The 23,184-nt window shown below is 42.6% G+C and overlaps 1 protein-coding gene across 4 annotated transcripts in view; it reads right to left on the minus strand.

Annotated features, from left to right (window-relative positions):
- The window catches only part of ERMP1 (endoplasmic reticulum metallopeptidase 1), a 56,712-nt gene that overhangs the window by 7,381 nt on the left and 26,147 nt on the right, over positions 1 to 23,184 (minus strand). For 2 of the 4 annotated variants that reach the window (XM_084834461.1, XM_084834463.1), the window contains 9 exons: positions 22,535 to 22,627; positions 21,586 to 21,798; positions 16,808 to 17,025; positions 13,951 to 14,125; positions 12,345 to 12,535; positions 8,397 to 8,549; positions 5,983 to 6,185; positions 3,454 to 3,569; positions 971 to 1,137 (listed from right to left, as the gene is read on the minus strand). In XM_084834461.1, coding sequence (XP_084690587.1) covers positions 971 to 1,137; positions 3,454 to 3,569; positions 5,983 to 6,185; positions 8,397 to 8,549; positions 12,345 to 12,535; positions 13,951 to 14,125; positions 16,808 to 17,025; positions 21,586 to 21,798; positions 22,535 to 22,627 — 1,529 coding nt within the window. Of the gene's footprint in view, positions 1 to 970; positions 1,138 to 3,453; positions 3,570 to 5,405; positions 5,449 to 5,982; positions 6,186 to 8,396; positions 8,550 to 12,344; positions 12,536 to 13,950; positions 14,126 to 16,807; positions 17,026 to 21,585; positions 21,799 to 22,534; positions 22,628 to 23,184 lie in introns of all 4 variants that reach the window. The other 2 variants (XR_014787776.1, XM_084834462.1) reach the window with 2 other exon arrangements.

Consider the following 23,184-nt stretch of genomic DNA (forward strand, 5'->3'; position numbering starts at 1 on the left):
CTGGTTACAAGGGCAATTGTGGTTAGTGCTGAAATAAACTTAGCAAAGCAGATTTTTGGCAAACACTAAATTCCTCTCAGGTTCCTCTCAAAATTTAAGCAGTAAAAAAACCCCTATCAGCCCACACACATTCACTCTCACAGAGCACGAAGAAATGTATTGTAAGTGGTATCGTAACTACTTTTATTTAAAATTGTTTGTATTTAAATATGATTTTATTAATATGTTTGTTGAATTGTATTTATGCTGTAAGCCACCTTGGGAACACTGGTCCTGAAAAGTGGCTAAGAAATGAATGAATTAAATAGATAAATAACTAAAGAAAATCCTCTCCCATCTAGTAATCTAACAGTAGCAACAGCTAATTCCCTTTCTTTTTATGGCAGCCAGCTTGAGAAATACACATGCTTAGCACTGGATAGGCAACATAGGGCACAATCCTATGCAAGTCCTACAACTCTCAGAATCTGTCTGTCCAGCCAAGCTGCCTGAGATATACTGGGACTTGTAGGACTTTTTTTGTCTAAACATGCATAGGATTGCACCCTTAGAGTGCAATCCTATGCATGTCAATTTAGAAGTAAGTCCCAATGAAGCTCAGTGGAACTTACTCCCAGGTGAATGGGCGTAGCATTGCAGCCTTAAATTTCCACCCTCTGGTTTGCTTGCATGCAACAACTTTGATTCTACTGCAGGTATGTGTTGGAAATGAAAGTAAAAACTCTGCATGTCAAGGACACTTCAAGGCTTAGACTGTTTTCAAGGAGCAGCACAGTCTAATTCACAAACCAGGGGGAAAAGTCTGAGTTTCGAAACACACAGCATGAAAAGCAACATGTGTTGTATTTAAAAGACAAAGATAAATTAATAAAATCCACTGGTAACTCTGTCCCCAAAAGACAAAATAGTTTAATGGAATAGGAGATCTAGTTCTAAGAAATACGTTTTAGTGTTTATTATGTAGCCTTACCTTCAACTCTATCCAGAAGTGCCACGGCATGGCCTGGAGTCCATGTGAATAATACACAAAGTAATCTCCGCCTACAGTGTTAACAACAGGAGTCCCATCTCCAAGAGACCATCTGGACAGCATTGAACCTTGATGCGGACGAAGATATAGTGACATGTGGCTTGGACCTAAAGCACCAATCAGACAAAGATTTCTACATGAACGTAGGATAAGAAAGGAGGAGTCTTTTCAGGTATACTAGCTCTGCTATGAAACTATTTTCAGCCCGATCCAAACTTTTTCATCCTCCAACTGCTTGTGTGCTACACACTGAAAAGTAGACCAATACGACAATTTTACAAATGTCTACTCAAGGGTGGGAATGATATTAAAGGCAAAACTGAAGTACTTTGGCCACATAATGAGAAGACAGGACACCTTGGAGAAGATGCTGATGCTAGGGAAAGTGGAAGGCAAAAGGAAGAGGGGCCGACCAAGGGCAAGATGGATGGATGATATTCTGGAGGTGACGCACTCGACCTTGGGGGAGCTGGGGGTGGCGACGGCCGACAGGAAGCTCTGACGTGGGCTGGTCCATGAAGTCACAAAAAGTCGGAAGCGACTGACCGAATAAACAACAACACTCAAGGGTACGCCATTGCAAGGACTTACTTCCAGTTAAATGAAAGTATAGGATTGCAGCTAAAATGGAACTGAGCATATGTCTACACTACAAATAAACTAGTTCACTTACCCCAAGGGCAACTAGAGATTGTAACTGTGCAAGGAGACTAGAATTTTCTACTCAAGGAGGGATGGGGACCCTCAGGCCTGTACAGGTTCCCTATCTGGCTCACCAGCTGCTTATCCAAGCACCCTGCCCCATTTCCCAGCTGTGAAAAACTCTTATCTCATCAGCAGCTGATGCTGCACCATGAGAAAGGGAGCATTTGCCACTGTGCAGCTGAGAAAAGCTCTCATCCCCAATTAGCTGCTTTTCCCTGTAGGGGAAAGACGGTGGGGCCTGAGAAGACATTGCTGAGTGATGCAGTTCTGTTTACTTCTGAGGCTTGCCCTGCAGACAGTTGTCCTTCATCCTTGTGAGCAGAAATGCAGAATCTTGCTCTGCTTATTCATGACTAGACATGCTGTTCATGCTTACTTCTGAATAGACAGAGGTTTGGTATTGGGATGCTATTTGGAAGTGCTGCTGATTCAATCCTGCTTACTTTTGAGTAGACATGCAGAGGCTGTCCTGCTTACTTCTGAGTAGGCTTAAAATCAGTAATCATCTCATTTTGGCCTGACCCACTTTGCCTTTGGCCCTGACCACACATAAAATGCAGCCTCCAAGACCTTTCCCAGATTGGAATTTGCCCTTCGGGCTGAAAAATGTTCCCCACCCCTGTACTAGAGAATTCTCAGCAGTTTCACGAAACTATTAACTTCCAGGTTTCCCTGTCAAAAGTTGCAACATCTAAAAGCATTTAGATAGAAGTTTAAGTTTACAGAGCAGACATGAACTAAGCAGCTGACAGTAGAAACTGAAGAGCAAGCGGGTTCCAAACACCATGCTGTCCAAGTCTTTCCAAAAGTGCACTAGTGTAAATGAGTAGTGTATATGAGCCAAGGGCTTATTTAGAAAAGTTGTATATTGACCCTTTCAGTTTGTGGCTGCCATATTCTTACACCCCTTTTGGGATTTCATTTTCTTTTTAGTCTTTAAGGGTGCAATCCTATCTCGATAGGTGGCCGCCTCCGAACTCGGAGGCGACCGCCTATCCAAAGCAGGGCAGGAGAAGCATGGGGGGCATCGTTCCCTCGGCACCTCTCCTGCCCTGCTTTTTCTGCTAGACAGCTGATTGCGGCTGTCTAGCCTCAGGAGCATGGTGCGGGGAAGGAGGCTACTGTACGACACATTGGATGTGTCACACAGGCAGCTACGATCTCCTCGCCCCGGAATGCCCCCAGCCATGCCCCTTTCCGGCCCCTTCGGCGCCTCTTGTGAGCATGGAAGACAGGGCTGTTCTGCGCTGCCTCCAAGGCAGCGTGGAAATGGGGGGAGGTCGGTTTTCCGGGAACCGACCTCGGAGCGCGTGCTCTGAGGTCAGTTCCCGGAAAAAAGCATATCCTATGGCCGTCTAGCCGCTGTCTAGCGGCCATAGGATTGCTCCTTAGGTTGCTTTGAAGGCCCTGGGGCACAAAAACAACCTAGAAATATTAAAAAATCCCCATAGGGCAGCCTGTTAGTTAGTTGCTTGCTCCAAAGACAAGAAAGTCTTGTTGCTGTTGCATAACTTTTCATAGGCAAGGGTCTATTTCAGGTACATAGTATCACAGTCATGTTGTGATGCTTCTGTGATGCATTTCCTATGGCTAGGAACCTGGACAGGGTAGCCCTGAATTTTGTGTAATGCACCTTCCTCTTAGTACCTTAGGCATGGCATTGCCTTTGCAAGAACTGGAATATTTCCTATTTAGGTCACAGGTCATGCACAACTCACCTGATACTTCGAACGTTAACTTTGTAGAATCCCAGGGCATTTGCTCTTTGGAGAGAAGCTGAAACCAAACAGGTTTTTGGGGAGTAACTGCTGGAGCAGGAAGATACCAGTTCTTTCTGTAAGAAAAGAAAAGTTCATTCTGTGTGTTTTTAAAGATCAATGTGAGACTTCCAAATAGTATTTTAAAGTACCTTAAATTACTGCTTAGGATCAATTCTATTAAACTAAAAGGCTTCTGTACAGTATGAATGGGCATATTACAGTGGGAAATGCTGATTTGAAAACAGAAGTTAAGGGGTTCAGAGTTAGCCATAAATATGCAAGTAACTAACCATCTCTTTCTTTTTAACATAAAAAACAAAAATGGAATACACCTATAACAGCAGACATAAGAGAGAACAAAACCAAGGTTCAGATGTCAGATCCCCCACAGTCTACTTTGTAGAAAACCATTATAAGAAATCCAAAGCTTATAGGCCCAAAGACTTCTCAAAGTGAAACAACAGACTACAGACCTAGCTTGCATAATCAGGAATGTTGCAAATTAAATATTAAATTTACGTTTTAAAGAAGGAAGTGGTAAGATAGTGTTTTAACTATAAACCATCAACCATTAATAAACTATCAACCATTTATGGAATGCTTTCCCTGACAAGACCCGCCTGGAGCCAACACTTGTCATCTTTTCGGCACCAACTTAAACCTGCCCTCTTCCCTCAGGCATTTGGCAGCATACGAGTCTTTTTGATCAGGTCCTGGAATGTCTCTGGCTGATTGTTTTAAATTGTTTTAGATAAATGTTGTTGCTGTTCACACTATCTGTTCTATTTCCTAACATGAAGGGTTTTTTATACTTTATGAAATGAAACTAGGGTTGCAAGCTTTGGGGCACAATCCTATGTGCCTTTAGAAGGAATAAAGTCCTACATCTCCCAGCATACTCCAGCCAGCCATGCCCTTAACTGTGCCCTTAGTTGACCGATATCATTTAAGTTTTACTTATAGGTTATAATTAAGCTCCTGATTAATTGGTGGGGCTAACAACAACCACAAACTCCTAGATGTGGGCCTCTGTTGATGTTCCATTGCCATATAGCTGGATTTCTATACTAAATTTGGTTGCAGGGGGAGGAAAGATGCATAGTGCTATTGTATGCACACTTACTTGGAAGTAAACCCCACTGAAAGCAGTGGGGCTTATTTCCAAGTAAACATGCACAGGATTGCATTGCTGGAGATATATTTTCATTCTGGCCTTTATTCAAAGCAAGCTACCTTTCAGGGTCAAACTAGTCTGGCATTTCTTCTAATAAGAACCAGGGGAGACTAAAGCTGGCAGTGGAAATGAATACCATACACCTTTTAAAAACTTGAATAGTGCACAGTACTGATGTACTGACCTCTGCCTGAGACCGTGGAGAGACAATGCCAGTCAGAGGAGGCAACAGGAGGCTAGATGGACAAAGAGTGCTGGTGTAAGCCAGCTTCCTAGGCTTCTCTATGCTAAAAAGAAAATTTGTCCTTCTGACAACATTAATGCACATCCTCACACTTTCCCCTTCCTTCAAGCACACTTTTGTTGGGTTCAGCAACATCGTAATTATTCCCTCTAATACCTAACTTCTGTGGTCCCACGCCTATCAAACGGGGCCACCCAAAAATAAGATAGAGGTTTCTGTATACTCAGGGGATTCCGTAGCTACGCAGATGTACATTAGTTTGCAGATTAAAAGATAATGGATGACATCTGATTGTGTCTGTCCACGGACAGAATGGCATCTGCCACTGGGGTGGATTCTCCCTTCTCCTGCAGCCCCCTGTACCACCTCCCACTGCCTCCGATCTTCTCCAGAGGGACTCTCCATAGAAGATTTTGGAGGTGCACAAGGAGCTGCGGGGCAGAAAAAGAAATACCTATCAGCCCAAAAAGGACAGTGTGTTCCAAGACTTACTGAATGTTGAGGGCCTGCTTCATCCCCAGCAGCTTACATTATCCTGGAGATGTGCATTAGAGTTGAGGGGATAAGAAACACAAGGTTAAAAACTGCCCTCCATTCAGGAAGCTTTCAGGAGAGAGGAAAGGAAAGAGGACCCCTTTCAACTTCCCCACCCTCTGCTTCCCAATCCCCCCCCACACACACACACACACACGAATATACCATCAAAGCACTAAAGTTTGGGCCTAGCAGCCAATCCTGAAACAGAGTCCTTTAGTACTATACAGCACAACAAGTGAAGGTTTCAAGAAGGTGGCCAAAAAAGTGTCCTTTTTCCTTTTCCCTCTCCTGCAACACTTTCCCTACTTTCCTGTGAGCCTCAAATACAAGGCTTCTGCTCCAGGCTGGTTCAGCCCAGAACAAGAGCACTCCTCTCTTAGGGGCATTGCAACATTTCTTTAAAAGTCCTCACTTTTATCCATTTAATGTGTTAGCTGCTTAGCTTTGAAGGCATTCACTGATTTTTAAAAGTCATTTATCAGTTGATATTCCTACTGAACACTCAATGGTTCAGGGAGATGTTACTACCAACCTGAATAAATAGTCCACAGGAAGGATCCACGGTAAGCCACAGAAAGGCGATTCTTCCTCACATTTCGTTCTAATAGAGTCATTGAGTTCAGGTATGTGAGGAGTAATGTGAGACATTCCACCATAGTCAAGCCCATTAATCCATATTCCAGAATCACTTTTTTCCAAGTGGCCATCCAAGTTGTGAAATCTTCTGTTCATGTGCTGATAAAGTGACAAAAAACTACTAGACAATCGGCAGAATTTGCCCTGATATCTACTCAGATGATGATGCTTGGAGTTTGCCCAGAGAGACTATGGAACTGACTGACTGAATTAAGGCCTGCAGATCATGCTTCAGGTTTACAGGTTTCACTCAAAAGAACTGCAGCAAATTAGATGTTATAAGTACCCAACTTTGGGAGGAGTCAATAAATACTTCCAGTTCAGAAAGAAATGGAACTCAGACTTTAAAGTGTGGAAAATGTATATTTATAACCTACTGAAGGATATATCGAGGAGGAAATGCTACTTCAGACGGAACCACCAAGGCTAATTTCTGATTTCAAACTACTGCAGTTTGAGCATGGAACCAAAGAAAGTAGATGAAAGCCCCCAATGTCCATTATAGGAAGAGCATGCCAACCAGATGGCGTGCATGCATGTATGTGTATAAACCTCACCCAGAAGAATCCATTAAGTTGTCAGGTACAGCGTCAAGCATGGCTTGAGAGGTGGGTAGGGGAGTAGCCTTGGTCTACAGGATTCCATCTTTCCTGGTGAGTGTCTGTGCCTGGTGTTGGGAACTCAAAACAGGACTGGCATTCTGTTGTCGTGCCGTCCACACTGCTGCCGAACACGTCTGCCTGCCTGAACTGTGAGAGGTGGTCTTCAGAACAGTCTTGAGAAGACCAAGGCTGATGGTCTTGGTGGACTTTAATATCTACACCAAGGCTGCCTTTTGTGGAACAGCTCAGGATTTCATGGCTGCCCTGAAAACCATAGGCCTATCCCAAATAACACTGGCCATAATGCACGTGGCAGGACATACTCTGGATCTGGCTTTCTGTACTGGATCAGTGGGAAATGATCTGTGAGTGGAGGAACCAGTGACAGTTCATGGACAGATAATAAACTAATGAGTAAGAGGAGAGCTTGTCATGATGTCCAAACCAAGAATCCTGGCTTACTCTCCCAAACAAGACAGAATTCACAACCCTGGTTTTGCCCTAAAAGGTGGAACAGAAATACTTGGGGCGCAACCCTATCAGGTTGATGCCTGCTAGAAGGAAGCCGGGCTGCTGCCAACAGTGCGGGAGGAGCGATGGATGTGATTTTCATCTCTCTGTCCTCCTTTTAATTTTTTCCACTAGACAGGCCTCTGAGCCCCTCCAGTGGAGTCATGCTGGTGGGGGCAGGCCCAGGGCTGGAGAGGCCAAGGATACAGCGCTTCCCGGCCTTTTCTCCTCCCCGCCCACTGGCATGCCCCGCTTCCCCCTCCCTGTCCGTGTCCAAGGTCATGAGGCTGACCTTGGAAGAGGAACTACTGTAGAGCTTTCTGCAGCAGCTGAGAGGCGGGCGAGGATGAAGATCGGAGTGGGGATTTTCACCTCCAGGGGTGAGGCTCTGTCTCCCAGAGGTGAAAATGCCCAGAATCCTATGGCCCCTCAGACAATGTCTAGGGGACACAGGATTGCATCCTTTAAGAAATAAATGTATACGCAATTTGCTCTGTAAAGTACACTGTCCACTGGCAAGCAGGAGACATGCTTTGTTTTTACAGATCTAAGTTACCTTGGTGAAGAATTTTAATTCCACCATCACCACTGCATGCAGTGTGCGCCCCGAACCATCCAGTGCAAAACCCAAGTTTCACGAAGGTGGGCAACCTCCTAATATGTTCTGTGGGCTAGTAAACTATTAGTTCTGATCTGCATGTTCCCTATCCCCGTTTCACAAAAGGGAAACAACTCTATAAATTATATAAGTGACCAAAAATCAGAAACAGAGTCTACGGCCATTGAGTTCCAAGCGCTTAGGCTAACCATCTTCTGCTAAGCTCAAGAGAAGATACGCTGCTCAGAAAATTTACGATCAGGACATGCCAGAATCGGTCCCAGTGCAGAGGTATCACTCTCCATACTGTCCTGTCCACCTGTCACATCCTCATTCTCCCTACTTCAGCTGAAGTGGGAGTATAACAAAGGTTCAGGGCTGACATGGTTCAGAGGTCATAAGCCCCAAAGAGCTGAAAGTAAATATGGCAGAGATTGAGGGCCAGTGAAAATAAGACACATATGAAAATCCCAAGGAGCTGGGTGTTAATTAAAGAGATCAATCTCTTCTTAAAGCTTCTGCTATAAAGAGGTGGCCAAAACAAAACCTTATTTAATATTTACATGGACCCTCCTCTGCAACATCAAAAGTCTTTCTTACCTGAAGAAAGATTCGCTTAGGCCTTGGGTTTGCTGAATCTGAACTAAAAGGGAAGAAGATTCCACTGCAAACAAGAATGAATGTGACTGCAAAAACTGTTGTTAAAGTTATTATTGTCTTCTTTGTGCTTCTGGCAAGATAGATGAACTTAAGCTAAAGACAGAAAAAGAACAAGCATGAGAATATTTCCTTTATAAAAACCGTAATTAGAAAACATTTAAAAATAAAACTAAATTTAAAAAAGGGAACAGCTTACAATTCTATCCGAAGGATTTCTTCTTGCCAAACACAGGTCTATGTAGCAAATCAGGCTGAGACTGGGTGAAACAGTGACCAGGTTTGGACAATCCTGAACATACAGGGAGAAGCCATCGTGGCTTCTTGCTGTGTGCACAACCGCCGTTTGCATAATTCCCCGTGTTGCAGCACAGGTTTGTTTGAACCTGGCGCACATGGCTTTGCGCCCACCCTACAACTCATGACTTGCAGCAGGGATTGTAGGGTGAGTACGAAGCCACCCCTGCCGCGCTACAAACCAGGGCTGGATAATATGCCAACCCGTGCTGCACCACGGGGAATTATGCAAATAGCAGTTACATGCAGGGCACATGCGGGGGGAGAGCCACGCCGGCGCCTTCTCCCTACGCAATCGTCCGAACACCCTCCGTGATTTGCCAAGGCCACCCAGAAAGCTTCACAGTCAAGCAACAATCTGAACGTGGGTCTTTCATGCCTGTCCTTTTCTAAGGTCTGGAGTGAGCACGTGCTATGGAGCACAGAACGGAACATTCTGAAAATCTGTTTTTGTTAGAGTTAACATTTTTTTTTTTTTTTTTATTTACAGCACAAGCCCTCCCAAGGCGGCTAACAACAATAAAATTAAACGTTTCTATCCCTTAAAGTTGGGAAGATGTCTGCTGAAAACTCAGAAGCCAGAGGGGGTCTGTGCAGAATTTCCAGCGATTCAAAGATGGGGCTTTAGTGCCTTTAGAGCTCTTTCCTCGTGTCTACCAGAAGCAGAGTGAACTATACCAAATAAGCAGTTAACCATGCAATTCTATACATGTCTACCCAGAAGAAAGCCTAATTGCATTCAATGGGAGTCACTTCCAGATAAATGTATACAGGAGTGCAGCCCAAGAGGGCCTACATAACTTGCATGTTATTATGGCAAATCTTTAAAAAAAAATCTTGGTGCACAATTTTGATTTCATCCTCACTCCCGTACCCCAATGTAGTGTGATGAACACAGCTCTGCTGACCACCCAACCACCGCTGCATAAGCCTAGGCTCAAGAAGGTGGGTGACCTGCTAATATATTTTTGTATGGGCTAGTAAATTATTTGTCCTGAACAGCAGGGTGTTACTACCCCCAATTCAAAAAAGGGAAACCTCTAAATTGTCAAAAGGTGAAAGATCAGAAATGGAGCCTACAGATGAGTCTTTTAATGTGCAATTGCTGTGCCCCTTTACATAATTTTACGGAGTTTCCAGACGATGTCATCCAGTTGTAATCTTCCCATGTTTTCCCACCGTTTCTTCCATCTTTTTTCTTACCACAAAAAAGACATTAAGGGAGCAATCCTACGGCCGCTAGGCAGCAGCTAGACAGCCATAGGATATGTCGTTTTCCGGGAACCAACCTTGGAGCCTGTGCTCCAAGGTCAGTTCCCGGACAACCGACCCCCCCACACTTCTGCGCTGCCTCCGAGGCAGCGCTGAACAGCCCTGTCCTTCACACTCACAAGAGGAGTGCGGAGCAGCCAGAAAGGGGCGTGGCTGGGGGCATTCCAGGGAGGGCGGAACTGCCTGTATGACACATCCAATGTGTTGTGCAGAAGCCTCCTTCCGTGCTCTGTCCTCCTGTGGCTAGACAGCCGCAATTGGCTCGCTAGCCGAAAAAGTGGGGCAGGAGAAGCGCGGAGGGAACAATCCCCTCCGTGCTTCTCCTGCCCTGCTTTGGATAGGTGGTCGCCTCTGCGTTCGGAGGCAGCGGCCTATCTAGATAGGATTGCTCCCTAAGGGTCCAATCATATGCACTTTTAGACAGAAAAAGGTCCTACAGCTCACAGCATGCCCTAGCCAGCATGGCTGACTGGGGCATCCTGGGAATTGTAGGACTTTTTTCTGTCTAAACAGACTGGCAGAATATTCTGCTCTAAGGAAAGAGCAGAATAGCAGATCAATATTTTTACAGATGTGGATTAGAAAATGGAAGATGCACAACTGAGGCACAGTGGGAAGGTACGTTCCTCCTTTCTCGGTCACTTGGTTTCCATTACTGATGGCCCAGCCACTTCATGTGCTGCACAGCAAGTCTTTTAAAGATCTTCTCTGCATGGCTCTCGACAATCTCTGAATTAATTGCTTCCTGAACCTTTATTCTCTCCTGGAATGATGAGCCAGTTGTCCTATCCCCCACATCCCTCACTGCAATTAGCCACTTAATTAGGGAATTCTACTATGTCACATCCGTTCAATTCATTGATTTTGCTCCGGGAAAGAGCGCAGGACAGGAAGGCCTGGCGTGCTATGGTCCATGGGGTCACGAAGAGTCGGACACGACTGAACGACTGAACAACAACAACAAATTCAAATTGAACCAAATAAAAGTATTGGGAGGAATTAAACGGGGCTGCCTTGTGCTCTGAGTATGGCAGAAGGGCGCAAAGGCTATCTGTAAAACACGAGTTTCAGAGTGAGCTAAGAAAAAAATCAAACCCACGTTGCAAAACCGTACTGGGTTGACTGATAAGATCCAGTTGTGAAACTGACTGAACTATAAAATCAGGCATTCTCTGGGGAAATCAGTGGGAGTTGCAGACGACTCGTTACCATGTTTACTTGGAAGTAAGCATGCTTGCAATCCCTGTGCTGCAGGCATTATTTTTTAAGTTTGTTAAAAATATATAGTGGATTAATGCTATGATGAAGTAGCACAACTAATCATTACCAAATATATATTATATAAAGGTCCATTTATGCATTTTTATTGGAGCACACCAGGGACAGCAAAAGATGAATGCTGTCCTTTGCCTGGGCTTCTTGTTTGTTGAAAGATGCTTGAGCAAGCAGGCAGCACCTTCAAAACATCAGAAGAGGGCGGTGGGGAAAAGGGAAAGCAGGACAGGCGTTGCTCAGAAAACACTGCAGTGTGAATTGTTCTTCGCCTCCCTTTTCTGACTTCCTTTACTCTGTTTTCGCTGCTGCATACCTGTTTGGCCCCTTAATTACGAAGGGCAATTGCTCTGACTGTAAGGAATCCTCTGTATTCAAGTTGTTGTTTTTAAGGGCATGTGGACCGGAGGGGCAGCCAGGGAATACTGCTGGGTTGAGAGAAGACAGCTGCAAAAGGCGCCTCCGGCAGAGCTCTCATTCAGTCCGCTGAGAATCAAGCATCAGCAGAGTAGGGCACATTGCCAAGTTTCAGACCTTTGCTCCTGAAGTGTTCCCTCTAATTAGGCAACTGCAAGTGATGTTGATGGGATTTCCATAAAGACGTTTACTCAGAAGTAAGGCTTCAAAGTGTGGGAAGAAAGGGTGTGTAGCAACCAGGAGGGGTGGGGAAAGGAGAGGAGAGAAGACTGCACACTTGGCTATGTCCCGCCCACTGTGTGGCTGGAACACAGATGGATGGAACACATCAAAAAAACATTAGACCCCCTTAAGTGTGAATGATCAATTGCAATTCCACTTGCAGCTTATAGCAGAAGAGCAATGATTTTGTAGCAGCAGGAGGCTTCTGTCTGGAAGCACCTGTAGTCACACTGATGGAGACTCTTCTATACCAGACCAAAATTCTGCACGTGGGTGATGGTATCATTTTCTCAGACCAGAAAACTGTCTGAGGGTACGTTACGGCATTTGTTAAACCTACAGTTGAAACTTTCCTAAATCGGTTTAATTTGTAGACTACAAAGCATGTGCGTCTTTTAAAGGCATCCTTACCAAGTAAGATGACAGAAGTATAGATACTATGACAATAAAAACAGCCACTATTATATCAGGTGGAATTTCTGAACCACTGCGTCCCATGATGGGTACAACCATTTCAAATACAATCCAGTTGAGGTATATTAAATAGAGGTGTGGAATAAACATCCCCAGAAGGTAAATTGCAACAAATTTCATTGTGGCACCTACAAAAGAGAGAGACAGAGAGAAAGAAAAGCAGTCTGTAGTATAGAAAGTCTAGACCTTTACATCATCTATTGCAAATATAGATGTTATATGACATAGTGAAAAAACAATGCACTGTATGTAAGCAAGGGTCTATCAACACATTCTTTTTGATCCATCGTAACTCTAAACAAAAAGCAGGTAGAGCTCATTTTCTGGCAATGTGCGCTGTCACAGTAATTACCATTCTTTTCTTTTCTTTTTTTAATGTAGCTATTTTGCAAGCCTGCTGAGCAGGACTTGCACACACAAGAGGGAGGAACAACAGAGCAAATCTGGAGACTGTGCTTCCTTCAGGTTAAGGTGGGAAAGAGGGAGGCAAGCATTAAATGTGTGAAAGAAGAGGAGGATGGTATTTCAGGTTTGGACAGGTTGAACAGTACACTTTGATTGATGACTATGCCAGGCATGAGTTGACAATGTCAGGTGGGAGTCTAGTAAAACGCTCTGTAAAGAGCAGCATGTCAAGGAAGTATACTTTGAACAGTACATATTGGCTGAAAGCAGGGATCTTATGAAGGCAGGAGAAACCTAAGAGAAACAGAGTCTGAACAGCAGTGAAATGCCACGAACCTAGGAATAATCACACATAGATATTCATCACTTGGCACCTCTGCATAATGGTGTGCACCTCCTTCCAATCCACATACCAAGAGAACAGAGACTCAGTGTGGTGTAGTGGTCAGAGTGTTGGACTGGGATTTGGGAGATCTGGATTCTAGTCCCCACTTGGCCATGAAGCTCACTGGGTGACTTTGGGCCAGTCACTGGCTCTCAGCCTAACCTACCTCACAGGATTGTTGTTAGGATAAAATGGAGAGGAGGAAATCCAAATCCAAAATCTGGATCTATAGAAGAAATCTGTTAGCCCTCTGTTTTTATTCAAAGTAAAAATACTTTTTGGTTAAGAAAAAAAGTTATCTTAACAAAATCAGTCATTATTACCTAACTGTAAACATCCCCACTAGAATTCCGGCCTTAATAGTAATAATACTTTGCATTTACATAGCAATTCAGAGTGTTCAAAGTTCTTCAACATACATTGGGTTGTATCTAATTGGTGTCCCTCTGCTATTGGAATGTCCTTTGATCTAGTGGAGGTTTCTGTCAGAATAGAATAAGGAGATTTCTGAGATTCCACCTCCCTCCTACAACTTCCATGCAAACCTGCTCTGGAGGGCTGGAGAACTGTTTGGAACCGCACGGGGCATGGGTGGGGGAGCTGCAGGAGGAAGGTAAATTGCCCCAAATCACCTCCTTCTAGTGATGTAAGCCTTCACTGGATCAAACAGCATTCTGTCACTGGGGTAACACCAACTGGATGCAACATCGTAATCCTTACAAGAACCCTGAAAGCTGAGTATTATTATCATACCTTTTTCTTTCAATTCCTTATAAGTCATTAATTTTGTGATTAGAGGAAAGGCTACCCATATTGCACTGACAAAGGCCGAGGAAACTCCTAGGTAAGTAAGTAAAGCCAATTTAATTGACCAGAAAAGCACTGGAACATCAAAGAAGATCTCTCCAAGGAACTGTTCATTTGTGTTCTGGGAAAAGAAAATGAAAAAATGTTTACTCTGAGGGGTCAATGTAAGTATCCTAAAAGCAGTGCAATCTCATGCATGTCTACGCAGAAATAGGTCCTTCTGTGTTCAAAGGAGCTTACTCCCAGGTAATGGGATATAGTACTGCAGCCAGAGCCAGGTGGCAGTGGTGGCCAAGAGTGCCTTTGCCCAGCTTTGGCTGGTGCGCCAGTTCCATGCCTTCCTGGGGAAGGTGGATCTGGCCACAGTGATCCATGCCTTAATCCATGTAAATTACTGTAATGTACTCTACGTGGGGCTGTGCCCTTGAAGAAAGTCCAGAATGGTCAACGAGTGAAAAATGCAGCATCCAGACTTTTGCCTGGTGTGTTCTACAAACTATATAACACTGGTTTGCACTGGTTTCCAATTCCAAGTCCAATTCATGGTGCTGGTTCTTACCTATAAAACCCCAAACAGCTTGAGACCAGGGTAAATTAAAGACTGCGCCCCCCCGTATGAGCCTGCACAAAATGTATGTTTATCATCTGAAGCCCTGTTGCATGCCCTGCTTCCTAGAAAGGTTGATGGATACTCGAAACAGGGCCTTTTGTGTAGCAGCACCCCAGTGTGGAACCCCTTCCCGCGGATGGTTAAACTAGCTTCCTCTTTAGTGTACTTTACACTGCTGGTGAAGATACTATTGTTCCACTGAGCTTCTAATAGTTAATTCCACTCTGTTTTTATTATTTTAAAATGTTTTTAAGTGTTTTAGGTTTTGTCTTTATCTTTGTATTGTTGTTATTGTACATCGCATCAAGCACTCACTGAGCAGAGGGGCAATCCTAAAATATTATAAATAAATAATTTTTCTGTGCTTTTCTTAATTTGTTGCTAATGTGGCCTGGACAAACTTGATACTTTATTTATATTGGTGATGTGTGAGGGCATTCGCCTTAAGCTAGCACAGGACGAGACCTAATGGGTTTAAGTTACAGGAGAATGGATTTTGGCTGAATATTAGGAGAACTGCTATAAAAGCAGTTTGACAATAGAACCAATTACCTAGACCCCACTGGAAGTCTTCAAGCTTCAAGCTACTGGATAGCCATCTGTTGGGAATGCGCTACCTCTGGAGTTCCAACATCAAGCAGATAGCCTATAAGATCCCTCCAACTATATGACCCAGTTCACATGTAACAGCAATCATGGGTTAATTAACTCACAAACTGCTGAAATCTAGCGGGAGCAAGTGAGCACGTGGCCTCTGGTGCGCTCGGTGCTTCCGCTATCAATTAACAATCTATTTTCACCCTGTTTGTACATTGTTAGTGTGATGTCCAAATCCAAACACTCTGGATTGTTTAGGGGTTAACCGACCCAAAGTTAACCCAACAACATACCATGGGTTAAGTCTTAGTTGTTTATCCCTAAAAGAACGCAGAACGAGGTGACTGTAGGTTGTTAAATGAAAGTGGAAAGAATGAGCATGCCAGAGGCAGTATGCTTGCTCACTCCCGCTAGATTTCGGCAATTCATGCGTTAATTAAACCACGGCTATCGTTACATGCAAAATGGACCTATGATCCCAAGAAGAACCAAATGGTCTATTTCTTGCAGTTCATAATGCTATTATTATTTTCCACTATATTTATTAACAGGGCCATTATTTGTAATAATTAGCTTTAACTGATTGAGAAGGCAATTCCATACACACTTCCCCGGGAGTAAGCCCCACTGGCTTCAATGGCACTTGCTTCTGAGCAGACATGCACATGTTAATTAGTACAGTCTTCTTCAGTATAGATAAGCTGTAGTTGCCTATCTAGAGTTACTCCTCCACTTCAGAGTGAAGGATAAGGGAAGCACACAAGTTGCCCTGCCAACACATTTCCTGTGGTTTCTGTCACCCCACCAACCAAGACAGGAAGCAAGCCAACCTGGAGGTTTGGGCCAACCTTAGCTAGGCCGATGGCTGCAAATATGTAGGGGGAGCGTGAAAGGAACTTGGCCCGTCACTCCTGTCCCCAGGACAAGAGAAGTCCAGAACCCAATCTAGTGGACAACCAAATACAGGCATGAATGAAATGCCGCTACCAATTTTGTATCAGTCGACACTTTAAGGGACAGGCCAAAGCTCGGTGTTGTGCCACACGCCTTGCATGCAGAAGGAGCCAGGTTCGATCCTCATCATGTTCGATTAAAAGGATAAAAGAGGTGATGGCAAGAACTCTGCCTCAGATCGTGGAGAGCAGCTGCCAGTCATTAGACAATGGCTGGCTTCAGAAAACACGACAACCCACACTCAGAGATTGAGTACAGGTTGGGTGAGGGTTGTCATTGAACTGTGGGTTGGTGGTAAACCCAGCCATGATAACAAATCATGATTTGTTAATCATGAACAACCCACAGTTCACAATCCAACAACAAACCATAGGTTCCCTTCATGGGTTGTTCATGGTTAACAAACCAAGGTTTTTTAGCACGGCTAAGTTCAGACAACATGGTAACCCACATTTCAACAACAACCCACAGTTCAATGACAACCCATACTCAACCCTTGAGTGTGGGTTATTGTGTTGTCTGAACCAAGTCAACATTGGACTAGGTGGACTCAATTTAAGGAAGCTTTATATGCTTATAATGAGAAAAGAAAAACAAAATAATTATTATTTTAAATCATATAGTTAAAAACACAATACTTACTTTATAATAATATGTCTTGGCTAATGTATGTACAAGAATTAGTTTAGCCGAAGCTGCGGTTCCATACAGAAAAATTGAGACATGGAAGTGGGTATACCAAGAAAGAGAGCATCCAATGAGAGAAATAAACACTGCTACAATAAGGATGCCAACCAAAGTGGCAAGCCAACTAAGGACTGTGAAGCCAAACGCAATGGCAAGTTCCTTCAGATAACTAACTGCAAAAATATAAGAAAAAAAAATACATTAATGCCTAGATTAATACATTTCTTCTAAAACTCTTCTTCTAGCTGGAACTGCTAAGGCTACAGAATCCAACATGGCAACAGCTAGTCTAGGAAACACTGGACTGTCCTTTTTCAGGATTGGGGTGTAAATGATTATGCTTTACCTTCTTCCTGATAATTCTCGAATAGTATATTCCTCACCTAGTTTAATTCAGATATTTAAAGTTGTCATGAAGGCTTTTTGAGGTTTACCTCCTTAAGAAAATGGGAGGGGGAAGAATGTTTATATTTTTAGTTTATACATTTTAAATATTAATAAAATAACTGCTTACATACAAGTAACACAGACTGCAGTTTTATGTCCCATTAAATCAACAGCATGCTTACCTTCATTTAGACTGGTTACATAGGCCTCAATTCAAAGCCTAAAACATGCACCAGGAATGAGTTTGCATAGCTTTGGCTAGTATGCCAGCTACAACCCTTTCCGGAGAAGACAGACCTGGCCACCATCACACACACTTTGGATACATCCAGGCTGGACTACTGCAGTGTTCTGTGTCTGGGGCTGGTGTTGAAGACTATGTGGGAACTGTACCTGGTTCAGAATGTTGCTGCCAGGCTTTTGATGGCCATTATTTGGAGCATGTGACTCCTTTGTTATTTAATCTGCATTGTGAGTGGTTTGGCTGACCCTGCATAGGGCTGAAGAGTGGCACATAAATATTTATATAAATAAGTAATTCATTCACTGCATCAGTCTTCAGTAGAAAGTAGCTACGGCACTCAAAACAAGATCTGTTGTGACATAACAGAGGCTGCTGAAGTCAGAGATGTAAAATTTCTGGAAATTTTGAAGCCATGGAAAAAAAGTTTTTTTCTGGAGGGGGGACGGGACAGGACAGGATGGAAATTTGGGTTAAAAGTGAAAAATAAGCAATACTTATATTTTTTAGCATTCCTTACAGATCTAAAGTCACTGGGTGAGTTTGCACGACATGACAATCCACCCTGGTGAATAAGCCATGCAATGTGGGTTGTCGACAGAACCCACTGTGAGCCCGACAGATGCTCGGGCTTACCTTGGGTTGTTCTGCCTCTCCTTCCCCCTCGGTCCTTCAGCCAGCTCTGGCAGGTATCCCAGGGGACTTGGCAGCACAACCTGTCTTGTCTGCCACCAAAGTCCCCCTCCCTGCTCCGATCACACCCCACTGTTGAAGGAACTGTCAAAGATTGCTGTGGTTAGTGTGAATGGAGCGAAAAGGGGGTGGCATGTAGATCTCTGTGAAAAACACTTGCTGCAGCCTCGGGCAAGTGTGGATTCAAAGCAGGGCACCCTCAAGCATCAGGGCAACACTTAAAAGCCTGGGGATCACCTGGGTAAGAGGGTGATCTTGATCCCTTTTCCCCACATGTCAACTGTCAAAGGCTTTAAAATCAGCCTATATACAGCCTCGTCTTGTCAGTTACCTTGTATATTTGACAGGAGAAACATACAAGGTAGCAGACAAAGCAAGCCTATATATTTTTGACCAGGCAAAAAAACCCTGACAAATTTAAAACAAAAACAAAAAAACTAGAGACATTTGTTAACATTCCCAGGGCCAAAATAATAATAATAATAATAATAATAATAATTTAAAAAATCAGCCCCATTTGCATAAACATTGGGGACTTTTTTTTTTTTTTTAAGGGGTTGGCGAATGAGTGACAACCCCGCCAAAATGCCACTTGGGGAACGGTGGAGGGGCTATCACTGCGGCATGGGTGAGAACGCTCAGTAAGAACAGCAGGGGTTTCTGCCACTCTTGGCAAGCAGCTCGCTCAGCAATGCCCACAACCCATGATGGGTTGGCAGTGCCAGGTTCAGATGACATGCCAACCTATTGTGGGTTGAACAACCCATCCAACAAGCCATGAGTTGTCAGGGTGGCTTGTTGCCTACAAACAAGCCACCCTGTGGGAAGTGGTCCATGTTTGCACAACATGGCAACCCACCATGACTTGTTCAAGACAACAACCCACGGTGAGTTGTTGTGTCGTACAAACCCAGTCACTTTGTTGCTTTAGGACAGCCTTCCCGATTGTGGTACCCTCCAGATATTTTGGACTTCAGCTTCCGTCAGCCTCAGGCAGCATGTCCAATGGTCAGGAATGCTGGGCAGTGTAGTCCAATATATCAAGGGCTACAGGTTGGAGAAGGCTGCTTTTGTAACATAAAGCAGCCTTTATGTTCCTAAAGTTATATTATGTATAATGAGGTTTGCTCATAATATTAGCATTCTATTTAAAAACTTTAAAAAGTAAATCTGGTCATTAAATTTGTAATTATTGTCTGAATAAACTATACTTTTACATTTAATATACCAAACATAATTTTATGACCAAACCAAGTTATACATAACATATTTTAGGCACCTATTTTATGTCTGACTAGAGGGAACTTCAGCAAGTAGTCCCTGAAACATCTGAATCATCCTAGATGCCAGAAGAAGCAGAAAGAACTGGAAGCAGAGGAAGACTGGTATAGAGCATCTGTTCCTGTTTGTAAGGAAGTTCCTGTTTGTAAACTTGTTCTTCTTTGTGGGGTGAGTTTAGGGAAATCTGGTCTGAAGGAAAAGCTATTGCAATTTTATTTACCTGGGAAAGACTCAGCTAAGGAATGCAACCATATTTAAGAACCTTTAAGCAATCTCAACCTATTATTTGAAGAGTGACATTTTATTCACTTTTGTATATAATTTCTGTTAATGAATACCTTAGTTTTTGTTCAATTTGAAAGTTTGCCTCTAGTAGTAGTGTCAGTCCTATGCCTACCCCATAAGAACCACGCTACTGAGTTCCTTTTAGGTAGACTGGGTTGATTCTAGTGGTAGCAGTTAAAAGGTTTTATAGCTGAGGCAGCATTCCCTAGTGGTGAGGTCTAACTGAGAACTTTATTAAAAACTGTGGAGTGAGTTCTACAGACCAAAGCTACAAAGCTAATTTTTAAAAAAGAAAAATAGATAGGATAACCCACATGCTATTCTGTAGCATCTGATGACAATGACAGGATAACCTACAGTATTTCTTTCACATGTGGGTTTTAGATTAGAACTATATCGATTGCTACAGCATCTAACCAGCACAAGCCCAGAAACACAGGACTCAGAAGAACAAAACCCAAACTGTCAAGAATGCACATTTTCTTCCATATTATGATATGGTGATTCTACCCACTTGCTGGGAAACTGAGCATGATTTGGAGCATCCCTAAAAGTCTATCAGTAAAAGACACATCAGATCAATAATTTTAATAAGGAACAGAAAAAATAATTATGCTGGGAATCTTACAGAGAGGATTAAAAAAATTCCCTCCCCCCATCCCACGGCTACATTATTTCCAGACATTTTACCTCTCTAGCCTTTCTATAAAATCTTCTTATTGCATAGTTTTTAGAAATTTTTTTTTTGGGGGGGGTAGTAAAGGCTGGGTAACAATATATAAACACCTAGTCCTAAATTCTAAAAGAAAATACTTGATACCAAAGCTGTTCAATTTTTCAGAAAAAAAACAAGAACGGTCCTTAGATAAAACAGAGAACCCCCAGGTTTTTCAAAATTGCCATTCTTTTCTGGGCCTTGACATCTCTAGCTGAAGCACGAATCACAGCTTTTACAGTCCCATAAGTTTCCTTATAATATACAGTACAATTATTGCTCCTGAACTGGACATTGAGGATTTCTCATATCCTCAATGTATCATAAAGAGGAGATATTCTAAAATGTGTTAACTACACTTTTTAAGCTAAAAGATACTCACTTGGAAGTAATCCTCACTGAAAACAGTGGGACTTGTTTCCTAGTACACATTGTCAGAACTACATTGTTAAGATATTTTCTGCTAATCCCAAAGAACTGTCCAATGATTTGAGATAACGTGTGTTTGAAAATGATCCTTTTAAAGAACTTTGAAATTAACTCAAAAAGTGTAGGCTCGTAAACATTCCACTGCTGTCACTGTGCAATACCCAGAAATAAAATAGTTACATGTTTTTAACAGAGAGAAGGAAGTGTTGCCAAACATTTCCTCTTGGGTGATTTGCCAAACTATTTAAAAACTCTACAGGCAGGCCTTGAAGAGACCAGCAGGCATGGCTTCTGAGTATGCACCACTGCTTCCACAGGGCCCTCTGACCATTACCCACAAGCCACTGCAGACAGTTAGGAGACCCTCCAGAGCAGCTGAAATGCTATGCAAGGCACTGCAATTGGCAGAGGAAATTCAAAAAGCCCCCATCTGTGCATAGGGCTTTTTGGATCTCAGCCTAGATGTGCTGGTTTCCTTTTTAGGGGGGAAAAAAAGTAGCAGGTTCTCTTTCTTTAGTTCTTGCTTCCCATCTCTGACAGTTTAAAGCTGATCAGCACCTGCCTTTGTAGGCTATAGGAAACGCAGCAGCAAAAACTAAAAGACAAAATTCTGACTGCATAAGGGGCTCCTTTGTCTATGCAAAAATAGGATTCGCCATAAGGCCCACTATGTCCAAAAGCCATACATGGAAGTGAACTTACCTCTTTTTCTTGGCTGCAGTGTCTTTTTTCCTAGATAAAGAATGGCAAGTGCTGTGATGACATAATTTATAATGGCTCCAACACGAGCTGGGTAAGCCAGAACAAACATGCCAAACACATCAAAGAAGACAACATTTCCATGTCGATATTCATGAGATCTGGTCAGTCTATCCGACTTTGCCAAGTATTTTATGACACCTAAAATATTGTCACCTTTGGAAAAAGATAAATGCATATTTTGGATTTGCCTTTTCCTCATCATTTTCACTTATAATTCTACAAAGCATACGACATCACAAAATAAACCTTAACACAATGGATTGATGACCTTACAATGCTTTCAACATTTGAATGGGTGGTGTACAGACACCACCTGTGAATGGATACTTATTTGGCTATTTGGTCGGCTTTTGTTGAAGTTTTTATATGAAAATACAGGTTTCTGAGAACAATACATAAACATTTCATATGCATAGATTGAAAATTATATATTCAAATCTATACAGCCACATTTTTTCTTCTTCTATTCTTTTTTTGGTTGAAATTTTATAATTAAAAATAAGTTTAAAAAAACCTTAAAGAAAACGTTGGTTCATATTGCAAAAATATCTGGTTCATGAGTTGTTGTTATGTGTGAACCAACTCAAGTTTTAATCAATCTGATTACAGTTCTAGTAAGAGTATAAAACCAGGGTGTGAGATCTATAATTACTGCCTTCAGCAATTAAAGTAAATTTACTTTACCCAGCCCACATAGCATGGGCTGAACAAGACATATAGCCAATGTATTTTGATCTTTGGATTTTCTTCACACAACTTTATTTTATTTAGAATATGCTGTAATTAAGATACAGATCCAGAGGTTTTGCATTATCATAACCACCAACATGGAAAGTAACATTTCAGGTTTGCACTGCTCTAAAATTCACGAACAACTTTGAATACCAACCTGCCCTCTGAATAGAATCTGTCAGAATTCGGTCTGCTGTGTCATATTTCGTATGATAGATGTAACCATTTTCAATGAAAGCCAGATCTATTCCTATCAAAACAATTTGAATTAAATTATGATGTTATCTAACTAAAAATATTCAAGATGTTAACTTAATCCATTCACTTTTAAGCAATGCTGATATAAATACATCATCATACTACAATATTTATATTCCACTCTTCTACTAAATAGCCAGATTTGGATGTTGGCCCATGGCTTCCCAAAAACTTTGGCCGGATGCCCTTCCCCGACCCTTTCTTGCTCCCCTTTCATGCTGGTTTGAGCACAGAGATCCTGGCTGGCATTAAGCCAGAGTTCCCAATTACATCTAGTCAGGGGAACTCTGGCTTTATGTCAGCTATGAGGATAATATGCCTTTTTATGCATACTTTCCTGAAAATGTTTCAGTGCATTTGCTTACGCTCCAGGTATCCCCCATGCCTTTACTCATTCATTCTAACAGTTGACAGTGTCCAAGGAAGTTCTGGAGGCTTTATGAATTCATAAGGGACCTCAAGTATTCCTGTATTTCAAATGTTCATGGAGTATTAAGGTGGAGCCAGTTTTCTGTGTTGGAACTTGTACTTTATTTTGACAGATATATA

This window comes from Heloderma suspectum, chromosome 2 (genome assembly GCF_057233095.1).
Source record: "Heloderma suspectum isolate Gila_16-S chromosome 2, 16-S_ref, whole genome shotgun sequence".
Lineage (NCBI taxonomy): Eukaryota > Metazoa > Chordata > Lepidosauria > Squamata > Helodermatidae > Heloderma > Heloderma suspectum.